The sequence below is a fragment of the Hypanus sabinus genome, chromosome 13 (assembly GCF_030144855.1).
Source record: "Hypanus sabinus isolate sHypSab1 chromosome 13, sHypSab1.hap1, whole genome shotgun sequence".
Taxonomy (NCBI): domain Eukaryota; kingdom Metazoa; phylum Chordata; class Chondrichthyes; order Myliobatiformes; family Dasyatidae; genus Hypanus; species Hypanus sabinus.
In genome coordinates, this window is record NC_082718.1 from 6,811,405 (window position 1) to 6,824,183 (window position 12,779).

Genomic DNA, 12,779 nt, shown 5'->3' on the forward strand with positions numbered 1-12,779 from the left:
GGAAGGGGAAAGGTCAGGTTTATCATTATTGATATACATATGTTGTGAAATTTGTTTTGTAGCAGCAGTACAATGCAATACATAAAATTACTACAAGTCACAAAAAGAATATATTTAAAAATAAACAATGCAAAATGAGAGCAACATAGTGATATCATGTGCATGGGTTCATAGACCATTCAGAAATCTCTTAGTGGAGGGGAAGAAGCTGTTCTGAAAAGGTTGAGTGTGTGTCAGGCTCCTGTACCTCTTCCCTGATGGTAGAAATGAGAAGAAGGCAGATCCCGATGATGGTGAGGGTCTTTCATGATGGATGCTGTCTTCTTTTGAAGACATTCTCGATGGTAGTGAGGTTAGTGCCCATGATGGAGCTGGCGGAGTCTACAGCCCTCTGCAGATTCATTGATCCTCTGTATTGGGTCCTCCATACCAAACGGTGATGCAACCAGTCAACATGCTCTTCACAGTTCATCTATAGAAATTTTCTAGAGTCTCTGGTGACATATCATATCTCCTCAAATTCTAAATGAAGTATAGCTGCTTGTGTGGCTTCTACATAATCGCAGGCCCCAGGATAGATCCTCTGAGATGTTGATGCCCAGGAATTTGAAGCTGCTCACCCTTCCCACTGCTGTGACACCTTGTTCAAGACTGGTGTGTGTTCTCCCGACTTCTCCTTCCTGAAATCCACTATCAATTCCTTGCTGATGTTGAGCGTAGGTTTATTATTGCGACACCACTCAACTAGTCGATCTATCTCACTCCTGTAATCCTCTTCATCACCGTCTGATATTCTGCCAATCACAGTTGTGTCATCAGTGAATTTATAGGAGGCATTCGAGCTGAGGTGGGGATAGGAGACCCAGTAGGACGTACAAGATGGGCAAATGGAGGAGGTGAAAGAAACTGAGAAGTAGGGGGCTGCTGGGTTGAAGACCTGGGTGCAGAATGAGCAGGTTTCCTGACATTGGAGAATTCAATATTCATGCCATTGGACTGAGGGATACTAAAACAGAGTATGAAGTGCTGTTCACAAACAAGAGAAAATCTGCAGCTGCTGGAAATCCAAGCAACACTCATAAAATGCTGGAGGAACTCTGCAGATAGAATTAAAATAGTTTCGGCTACCATTTTAATTCTACTTCCCATTAACATTCTAACATCTCAGTATTTGGCCTCATCTACCACTGTGATGAGGCCCACTGAGGTTAGAAGAGCAATACTTCATATTCTGTATGGGTAGCCTCCAACCTGATGGTACGAACATCTATTTCTTGAACTACCGGCAATTATCCTGTCCCCTCACCATTCCCCACTCCCCATTCCCATTTCCCTCTCTCACCTTATCTCCTTACCAGTCCATCACTTCCCTCTGGTGTTCCAACCCCTTCTCCTTCTTCTGTGGCCTTTTGTCCCTCTTGTCCAGCCTTTTATCTCTTTCACCAAACAGCTTCCCAGCTCTCTTGTTCACCCCTCCCCCTCTCCTGGTCTTACCTATCACCTACTACCTTATATTTCTCCCTCCAGTCACTCCCCATTCTTACTCTGACTTCTCATCATTTTTCTTCAGTCTTGATGAAGGGTCTCAGCCTGAAATGTTGACTGTTTACTCTTTTCTATGGATGCTGAGCTCCTCCAGCATTTTGTGTGTGTTGCTATGAAGTGTTGTTCTTCATATCTACATTTGGCCTCACCCTGGCAATGGAAGAAGCTGAGGACAGACAGGTTGCGGTCCGTACGGGAGAGTGAGTTAATATAGCTTGGATCCAGGTGCTCTAGGTGACCTTTTGAGATATTGTACCTGAAGATCTTAATTGTGATTTTAGGGTTTCATATTACTTAAGTAAAAACAAAAATGACAGAAGCTTTTCACAGTACAAACAACTTCCTTGAGCCAAGAAAATTACAGAAGTATATTCATTCAATAAGGATTTCTCAATTTATGTGGGCATTGCTTTCAACAGCAGATATCCCACTTTGGAAACTGTTGGAGACGTTGACTTAGCAGAGGAAAACCACAGCAGTCAGGTCTCTGGAGCCGAGCCTGACTCTGTGACTTTCAAAGGAAGAGAGTAGAAGAGGTGAGCTGTGGTGATAGGAGTTGCTTTATTTAGGGGAAGAGAAAGAAGTCTCTATGGACAAGAATGAGATTCCAGGATTGTGTGTTGCCTCATGAGTGCCAAGATTTGATCGACTTCTCAACATTCCTAAGTGTGAGGGTGAGCAGCTGAAATCATGGTCCATATAAATACCAGTGACAGGGGTAGGAAAAGTGATGAGGTTCTGTAAAGTGAGTTAAAGGACAGGACCTCAGGGATGTGATCTCAGGAATACTACCCATGCCACATGCTAGTGAGGAAAATCATATGGTTTAACACATGGCTAAGGAGTTGGTGTAGGAGGGATGAGAAAGTCAGTAAATTCAAAGCAAATTTCAGCTTTAAATGAAAAATATCCTCTATTTAACAACCTGAAATTTCTGTAGCTCCATTGCCATTGTAAGAGAAATTCACAACAGCATTAAAAATCAAAAATTGTGTTGTATCACATGGGAGATATTATGGAAATTGACAAAAATTGTAGTTAAAGAAGTAGGTTTAAAAGGAGTGTCTTAAAGAGGGTAGAGAGGAAGAGAGGCCGAGAGATTTAGGTGGCAATTCCTAGAGCTTAGGACCTTGCCGACTGCAGGCAACGCTGTTAATGATATTTAAGTTTGGAAATGAATGCAAGGACAGAATCAAGAGTTCTGATATTGTAGTGGATTATGAAGCTGGAGAAGACTATTGACATTAGAAGAGACAAGGATGAAATACAAATACTAGAATGCATAGGAACCTTGACATTTATTTTACAGTAATTCATAAACAGATGGCAGATATCAATTTTCTCTGTTTGCCATTTTAATGCATTGTTTCGTACAGTGTCATTAAATTCCTTTGTGTGCAATTCAACAAGTTCTTAACCTCATTTTAAATGGATTTAAGAGCTCTTTGAAATACCAAATTTAATGTGAACAGATTAACTACTGTGCTAGATGTTGCACACAGAGCAATTTCAGTCTCTTGTTGGCAAACAATCTATAAATTTAAAATATAATGCAAAATTGTCAATGTTTGTTGCTTAGTCCATTTCCAAAATTCTTAGTTAAAAGCATATACTGACATTGTAGCATAAAAATTACAATCTACTATGTAGATGCTGAAAACTGAGTATAATTTCTTCCACAAGTATCTATTTGGTTAGATCAGTATCAAACTCTCCCCACTGAATACAGAAGGAAATCTAGTAGAGACAATGGAGAAACGAAGTGATATTCCAGGGGCTTGACAGGGGGAATAAAATAAAATTGGGTGTCCAGATATTTTTAAAGCAATGTTTAAAACTTTTGACATAGTGGGTGCAAAGTTTGCAAAACAACAATTTTAACAATGATTAGTTCACTTTGCAGATATACAGTGCCCATAAAAAGTATTCACTCCCCCTAAGTAATCACTCCCCCCCCCCCTGGAAGTTTTCATGTTTTATTGTTTTACACCCCATTGAATCACTGGATTTAATTTGGCTTTTTTGACACAGATCAGCAAAAAAGTCTTTCATGTCAAAGATGAAAACAAATTTGTATAAATTGGTCTAAATTGATTACAATTATTAAACACAAAATAATGGATTGCATAATTACTGACCCCCCCCCGCTTCAATCCATATTTAGTAAATGCATCTTTGACAGCAATACAGCCTTGTGTCTGTGTGATACGGATACAGCTGTATTTTTACTACACACGGTGATCTCCATTTAACTAATTAAAAACCAACTGGTTGCACCAGTGATGATTTGGTGTGTCATATTAAAGGGAGTGAACACTTGTGCAATCAATTATTTTGTGTTTTATATTTGTAATTAATTTAAATCACTTTGTCGAGACCTGCTTTCACTTTGACACGAAAGAATCTTTTTCTGTTGATCAGTGTCAAAAAAGCCAATTAAATCCACTGTGATTCAATGTTGTAAAACAATAAAACATAAAAACTTCCAGGGCTGAATAATTTTATAAGCACTGTAGATATGTTATCAAAAGTGGAAGATCAGAATTAGTTTTGCTTAATTAATGTACAATAAAAAGGAGAGCCTTAGTTTCTTCCTGATCTTTGTTTTTTTTTTGTCATCCTACTCACCATGAAAAGGTTATTTCAAATCTTATAAGTTGTGGTTTCATTTTATGAGTGAATGCAGATATTTCTTTAATTAATTGTAACTGGAAAATATGGTGGTGGGGAGGTGTTGGTGTTGAACATGGTGATTAACACAATAAGTTCCTTATCTCGTTTAAGCTCTCTTCTTTATTGCTACTTTAGGAATGATGGAAAAAGCAAACAGTATATTCCAAAAGGTTGCGGAAGGTGAAAACATAACCAGAACTGTATAATACCACAGCTAACCATCATGCATTTCTTTATCTGGAAAACAGATAATGACTATTCCAGAGAAAAGTGTTATTTCTCACCGTTCTGTCGACCCACTTCCTTTCTGACTCACCTGCACAAGCTGTTGAAATAACAGGGTTGATGTTTAAGACAAAAAGATTTGCACAAAAATATTTTGTACTTAAAGAGTCATGCTTCCTTAAAGCAAATTCAACAATGATCAGATATAACAATGCATATTGAACTCAAATTTAAGTTTCAATGAATCAAGATAGAAATGGGTAGCTAACCATGTTCAATTTGAAAATTAATAAGGCATTGAAGCTACTCTGTTACATTGATAAAATATTTTGAGTATGTACAATATCTGGCATGCTTTCACATACAGACATTGCATTTTGTTTTTAAAAAATGGGAAATGCCACACCAACCTTCCAAAAGAAGAGCTCTGGGGTTTCCAAAAACACATTCTGTTCAACTCAGTCAAAAGCAATCTCATGTATTACAACTAACTAATCCCTCCTTAAATAGAAAGCATCTCGCTTCAAGTGTTCTTTTCCCAGTGACATCAAATATGAAAACATTTGATATAGGCTAACGTAAGCCTTGTATTTCAGACAACTGTTACCTTGCTAGGAATGTCTGCTCTGCAAAATAATATTAAAATGCTGATATTGTTCCTATTTTAATACCATTTGTTAAAGTAAATTTTTGGATCAATGCTAATGTATTTATTTTTCCTCTTGTCATGACTATCTCTTGGAATTCTCTTCCAAAGTATTTCCCCTGTGTTACAGTACTCTTAATTTTAAAAAGCTTCTGCAGAGGCTATCTTTTCTACGATGTCTTGGTTACTTCCCCAATTCTCCTAATCTTTGGTTCGCCCACCTACCCTCTCTCCCATTTTGGTTGAAGGGTGGAGCCTTTCCTTGTTTTCAAGTCAAATGTTGTTGAATAGAACTGTATATTGATACCTGGTCAACAGAGATAAGTACATTGCATAGTAATTGCATTTGATTTATCTGCATTTCAACTCCTTTGAGTAGCCTCAATCACATTGCATAGCAAACTTGGATTTGCTAACATAGAATTAGCAAATTTGCAGATGACACCAAGATTGGAGGCATACCAGACAATAAGAAAGGCGATCACAACTTGCAGTGGGATCTGGACCAGATGGAAAAATGGCAGATGAGATCTAATGCAGACAAGTGTGCTGTTTGCACTTTGGGAGGGCAAACCAGTTTAGGACTTGCACAGTTAATGGTAGAGCACTGAGGTGTGGTAGGACAAAGGGATGTGGGAATACAGATCCATAATTCCTTGAAGATGGTGTCACAGGTAGACAGAGTTGTAAATGATCTTTTGGCACATTTGCTGTCATAAACCAAAGGACTGAGTACATGAATCAGGATGTTATGTTAAAGTTGTATAAGATGTTGTTGAGGCCAAATTTGGAGTATTGTGTGTAGTTCTGGTCACCTACCTATGGGAAAGCTGTCAATAAGATTGCAACAGTACAGAGAAAATTTGTTGGGATGTTGCCTGACTTGAGAACCTCAGTTCTATGGAAAGGTTGAATAGGTAGGAATTTATTCCATGGAACATAGGCGCATAAGGGGAGATTTGATAGAGGTATACAAAATTATGAGTGGTATAGATAGCATAAATGCAACCAGTCTTTTTCCATTGAAGCTGGGTGAGACCAGAATGAGAGGTCACAGGCTAAGTGTGAAAGGTCAAATATTTAAGTGGAAACATGGCAAGAACTTCCTCACTCAGGGGGTGCTGCAAGTGTTGAATGAGCTGCCAGAAGAAGTGGTAGATGTGGCTTCAATTGCAACATTCAAGAGAAGTGTGGATGAGTACGTGGACGAGAGGGGCTTGGAAGGGCTCTGGTCCAGGTGTGGGTCGATGAGACTAGGCAGAATAACGGTTCGACCTAAATGCATTGAAGGGTTTGTTTCAGTGTGGTAATTTCCAGTCAAGATAGTCAGTCAGATAGTCAATCACTTCAGTTTTTCTACATCTTCTACTTGTTCTTTTTATCTTCATTTTGATTTTGTCATTGTTGGAGCTTGTGACTTACAGTCCGTAGTTCGATCGGGTGATCTAGAGCTCTGCTGTCCCTGAGAAAACTCTAGGAGAGAATGTCAGCAAGAGCCACCAGGAGAAGCCAGGGGCCATGATCGACTATATTCATTAATTAGTACTGAGGAAGATTGACACATTGAGGCAAATGTGGAGGAGAGTGAGTGGTTCTCAGAGCGGCTGCTGGTTTGAGTCACTGCCCTCGGAGGGGCTGCTGGTTCGAGTCACTGCCCTCGGAGGGACTGCTGGTTCGAGTCACTGCCCTCGGAGGGGCTGCTGGTTCGAGTCACTGCCCTCGGAGGGGCTGCTGGTTTGAGTCACTGTCCTCGGAGGGGCTGCTGGTTTGAGTCACTGCCCTCGGAGGGGCTGCTGGTTTGAGTCACTGCCCTCGGAGGGACTGCTGGTTTGAGTCACTGTCCTCGGAGGGGCTGCTGGTTTGAGTCGCTGCCCTCGGAGGGACTGCTGGTTTGAGTCGTTGCCCTCGGAGGGGCTGCTGGTTTGAGTCGCTGCCCTCGGAGGGACTGCTGGTTTGAGTCACTGCCCTCGGAGGGGCTGCTGGTTTGAGTCGCTGCCCTCAGAGGGACTGCTGGTTCGAGTCACTGCCCTCGGAGGGACTGCTGGTTCGAGTCGCTGCCCTCGGAGGGACTGCTGGTTCGAGTCGCTGCCCTCGGAGGGACTGCTGGTTCGAGTCACTGCCCTCGGAGGGACTGCTGGTTCGAGTCACTGCCCTCGGAGGGACTGCTGGTTTGAGTCACTGCCCTCGGAGGGACTGCTGGTTCGAGTCACTGCCCTCGGAGGGACTGCTGGTTCGAGTCACTGCCCTCGGAGGGACTGCTGGTTTGAGTCACTGCCCTCGGAGGGACTGCTGGTTTGAGTCACTGCCCTCGGAGGGGCTGCTGGATCGAGTCACTGCCCTCAGAGGGGCTGCTGGTTTGAGTCACTGCCCTCGGAGGGACTGCTGGTTTGAGTCACTGCCCTCGGAGGGACTGCTGGTTTGAGTCACTGTCCTTGGAGGGACTGCTGGTTTGAGTCACTGTCCTCGGAGGGTCTGCTGGTTTGAGTCACTGCCCTCGGAGGGACTGCTGGTTTGAGTCACTGCCCTCGGAGGGACTGCTGGTTTGAGTCACTGCCCTCGGAGGGGCTGCTGGTTCGTGTCACTGCCCTCGGAGGGACTGCTGGTTTGAGTCACTGCCCTCGGAGGGGCTGCTGGTTTGAGTCACTGTCCTCGGAGGGACTGCTGGTTTGAGTCGCTGCCCTCGGAGGGACTGCTGGTTCGAGTCGCTGCCCTCGGAGGGACTGCTGGTTCGAGTCGCTGCCCTCGGAGGGACTGCTGGTTCGAGTCGCTGCCCTCGGAGGGACTGCTGGTTCGAGTCACTGCCCTCGGAGGGACTGCTGGTTCGAGTCACTGCCCTCGGAGGGACTGCTGGTTTGAGTCACTGCCCTCGGAGGGACTGCTGGTTTGAGTCACTGCCCTCGGAGGGACTGCTGGTTCGAGTCACTGCCCTCGGAGGGGCTGCTGGTTTGAGTCACTGCCCTCGGAGGGACTGCTGGTTTGAGTCACTGCCCTCGGAGGGACTGCTGGTTTGAGTCACTGTCCTCGGAGGGACTGCTGGTTTGAGTCACTGTCCTCGGAGGGTCTGCTGGTTTGAGTCACTGCCCTCGGAGGGACTGCTGGTTTGAGTCACTGCCCTCGGAGGGACTGCTGGTTTGAGTCGTTGCCCTCGGAGGGGCTGCTGGTTTGAGTCACTGTCCTCGGAGGGGCTGCTGGTTTGAGTCACTGCCCTCGGAGGGACTGCTGGTTTGAGTCGTTGCCCTCGGAGGGGCTGCTGGTTTGAGTCACTGCCCTCGGAGGGACTGCTGGTTTGAGTCGCTGCCCTCGGAGGGACTGCTGGTTTGAGTCGCTGTCCTCGGAGGGACTGCTGGTTCGAGTCACTGCCCTCGGAGGGGCTGCTGGTTCGAGTCACTGCCCTCGGAGGGACTGCTGGTTTGAGTCACTGCCCTCGGAGGGGCTGCTGGTTCGAGTTGCTGTCCTCGGAGGGACTGCTGGTTCGAGTCACTGCCCTCGGAGGGACTGCTAATTTTGTCTTCCTCTATCACTCAGGATATCTATGAATTTTAACACTCTTTAATGCTTGAAATAAACCAACTTAGTTGAAACTTGGGCATTTCCTGGTCTCACTTGTTTAGTAACATACTGAATTGTTGCTCTGATCCATTAAGGGAGACATTAAAGATCTAAATGCCACATTTTGCGAACTCAGTTATGCATAAAAATATTTCTATTAAAATAATATTTCAATACTAACTACACACATAAGGTTTTATGACTAATGATGCCTACAATTAAATATTTTGCTTGATAAGCAGTGTTAGAGATCCACAGAGGCTTTAAGAATAATTTAGGAATTCAGCTCTTGTCTAAACTAATGTTGGCCTTTATCTACTAATAAAGCGAATCATCTCAATATTATTCACTAATCAAATAATATTTTAATTCAGCAACATGTTAGTTGGCTGTGTGCAAAGAATAAAATTGGTTCAATTTATTGCCATTTAATGTAAGTTATAGAACTGTAAAGGCAGGAAGTGGAGCCTGTGTATGTTGATTGGGGAGGGGTGAGAGGAGCTGGAGTGAATAATATAGAAGAATCTGAGGTCAATGGGTAGTGGATAAACAGCTCCAGTGGTTGCTGCATCCATAGCATCCTTAATCTTTTACTGCACCCCAACCCCCTCGACTTCAAATAATGCATGGAGCTTTAGTTTTGGAAGGCCTTCCCACTGCAATGTTAGGTAATGCAAGAACCAGCACAGTTCGTAGAGGACAATGGCACTATGATTAATGATTTTGGTAGCACTGTGAACTGCCAAATGACTGACAATGCATGAGATTTTATTGTTATTTTCTTTTTCTTGCTGGCTTTTCAGTGCTTTGGAGCATGATAATTAGTGTGCATCCACTTTCTCATAGCTGCCATACACTGCTATGTTTGGGACACCATGCGTCGCTCAATGACCTCAGCATGCCTGTGACATTTCTTCAGACAAGTTACGCACACCCCTTTCCATTTGGCACAGCCTTAAAAATTAGTGCTGTTTACATTTTTATTACGTTTTATTTTAGAAGTTCCTGTTTTCACCATTCTTTCAGTCAATGTGTTTCTGATCACTTTGTAAAAATATTCTCATCTCTCTTATTCTTGGCAGTGATCTTAAATCCCTCTACCCTGGTTTCTGACTGACTTCTCCCTATTATGTTCAAAATACTTCAATGTTGTTTAGCATTTAGTTAAATCTCTGTTTCCCATTGGGATTGTTCTCCAGATCCTATGTAGAGAAATCAAAAGAAAGGAAAAATGTTGATCTCCTGTTGGATGTAGGCATTTTCAGTACCATGTGATAAGTAGGTACACTTCTACCTGAATAGCTTGTTGTTAATGGTGTGAAATATTTTGATATTTCAGTTTGATGACTCCCAATTACACATGCTAGTCGGGAGAAGAATAGGATGATAGTATAGATGAATAAATGGCTCAGGAAGTAGTGGAGGGGGCAAGGTTTCAGATTTCTGGATCATAGGGATCTCTTTTGGGGAAAGTGTGACCTGTACAAAAGGACAGGTTACACTTGAACCTGAGGGGGACCAATATTCTTGCAGCAGGTTTGCTAGAGCTGTTGGGGAGGGTTTGGGGGATGGAAACCAGAATCATAGGGCTGAGGATGGGGCAGTTGGTATACACGTCAATGCAGTATGTAGTAAGATTGTGAGGAAGGATAGGCAGGTGATGAGGCAAAATCGCAGTCAGTGGGATGAGTTGAAGTGTAAAAAGAGGGCAAAATCAAAAAGGGCGACGAATACAGATCTGAAAGTGTTATATTAGGGTGCACATGCTATAAGAAATAAGGCAGATGATCTTGTAATATAGTTAAAGGTGGGCAGGTATGACACTGTGGGCATCTCTGTGTCGTGGCTGAAAGAAGATCATATTTAGGAGCTTAACATCAAAGGATAGACATTGTATCGAAAGGATAAGTGGGTAGGCAGAGAGGGAAGGTGGCTCTGTTGGTGAAAAAAAAATAAATCAAATCTTAGAAAGACGACACATAGGATCAGAAAATGTAGAATCGTTATGGGTAGAGTTGAGAAACTGCAAGGTAAAAAAGAGCCTGATGGGAGTTATATACAGGTCCCCAAACAGCAGTGAGAGGTGGGATTATAAATTTCAATAGGAAATAGAAAAGTTATGCGGTAAGGGTAATGTTATGATCGTCATGAGGGATTTCAATATGCAGCTAGATTAGGAAAATCAGAATGGTGCTTGAACCTAAGAGAGGGATTTTGCAGAATTCTTATGAGATGACTTTTGAGAACAGCTTTTGGTTGAGCCCAGTAGGGGAAAGTCCATCCTGGATTGGATGTTGTGTAATGAGCCAGATTTGATTAGGGAGCTTAGAGCAAAGGACACAGTGATCATAATATGATAGAATTCTCTCTGCATTTTGAGAGGGAGAGGATATAGTCAGATGTATCAGTATTAGAATGGAGTAAAGGGAATTTTGTTGTTAAGTTGAATCTGACACATCGTGATCTCATAAACCATAGAGTCCATAGGGTTTTCATGGCAAGATATGGAAGTAGGTTGCTAGGCCTTTCTTCTGCACAGGTACTGTACTGCTGTTGCTAGGTGGGACCTGGCTGGGGTAAACTCAGGACCGTCTGCCTTGAAGTCCAGTCCTGATGCCACGACACCACCAGCCGGCCCAAACAGAATCATGAGAAAGGCCGAAGTTGATTGGAAGGAAACACTTGCAGAGTGTGGCTGACCAGGAAAATCAAAGACAGCATCAAAGCTAAGAAAGGGAATATAACATAGCAAAAATTAGTGGGGAGTTAGAGGATTGGAAAGCTTTTAAAAACCAACAAAGCAACTTAAAAAGTCATAAGGAGAGAAAAGATGAAATAGACAGGTGAGCTCGCCAACAATATAAAGGAGGAAACTAAATGCTTTTTCAAATATATAAATACTAATAGAGAAATCAGAGGGATATTGGACTGCTGTGAAATGATGCTGGAAAGGTAGTAATGGTGGACAAAAAATAGCAAAGGAACTGAATAAGTGCTTCACTGTGGAAAACACTATCAGTAAGCCAGAAACTTGCGGGTGTCCGGGGTGGGAGTGTGTGTAGTTGCAATTTACTAAGGAGAAGGTGCTTGGGAAGCTGGAAAATCTGAAGGTAGATAGGTTATCTGGATCAGATGTATTACACGCCAGGGTTCTGAAAGAGTTAGCTGAAGAGATTGTCGAAACACTAGAAATGATCCTTCAAGAATCATTGAATTCTGTAATGGTTCTGGAGGTCTGGAAAATTACAAAAGTCACTCCACTCCTTAAGAAGGGAGGCAGGCAGAAGAAAGGCTAGTTAGCCTGACTTCAATGTTGGGGAGATGTTGGAGTCCATCATTAAGGATGAAGTTTCAGGGTACTTAGAGGCACAGGATAAAGTAGACCAAAGCCAGCATTAAGGGGAAATCTTGCCTGGCAAATCATTTGGAATTCTCTGAGGAAATAACAGGCAGATTAGACAAAGGAGAGTCTGCGAATGTTGTTTACTTGCATTTTCAAGGTAATACACATGAGGCTGCTTTACAATAGACCATGGTATTTCAGTAATGATACTAATATGGATAGAGGATTGGGCAGAACATTCAAAACTCAGAGGTGCAGAAGGACTTGGGAGTCCTGTGCAGGATTTCCTAAAGGTTACTTTGCAGGTTGGGTCATTGGTAAGGAATGCAATTGACATTCATTGAGTGTTCATTTCGAGTGGAGTAGAATATTAGAGCAAGGATGTGATGCTGAGGCTTTAAAAGGCATTGGTCAGACCACACTTGGAATTTTGTGAGCAGTTTTGGGCCCCTTATCTTAAAAAAAATGAGCTGGCATTGGAGAGGTACCAGAGGACATTCACAATACTGATTCCAGGTATAAAATGGTTCATGTATGAGGAGCCAATGATGGCTCTGGGTTTGTACTCGCCAGAGTTTAGAAGAATAAAGGGGGATCTCATTGACTTACTGAATATTGGAAGGCCTAGATAGTGGATATAGAGAGAATGAGTGAGTCTAGAACCAGAGGCCACAGCCTCAAAATAGGGGGATGTCCGTTTAGAATAGAGATGAGAAGGAATATCTTTAGCTAGAGAGTGGTGAATCTGTGGAATTCATTGCCACGGATGACTGTGGAGGCCAAGTCGTTGAGTATGTT

General features: G+C 42.8%; 1 protein-coding gene and 1 long non-coding RNA gene across 3 annotated transcripts in view; one reads left to right on the forward strand and one right to left on the reverse strand.

Moving 5' to 3' along the window:
• The window catches only part of LOC132403616 (uncharacterized), a 331,526-nt gene that overhangs the window by 84,843 nt on the left and 233,904 nt on the right, over window positions 1-12,779 (forward strand). The gene's annotated exons all lie outside the window — the stretch shown is intronic.
• Window positions 1-12,779, reverse strand: part of LOC132403613 (collagen alpha-1(VII) chain-like) — a 414,548-nt gene that overhangs the window by 25,261 nt on the left and 376,508 nt on the right. The window contains exon 94 of the mRNA XM_059987065.1: window positions 4,535-4,543. Within this exon, the coding sequence (XP_059843048.1) occupies window positions 4,535-4,543 (9 nt within the window). The remainder of the gene's footprint in view (window positions 1-4,534; window positions 4,544-12,779) is intronic.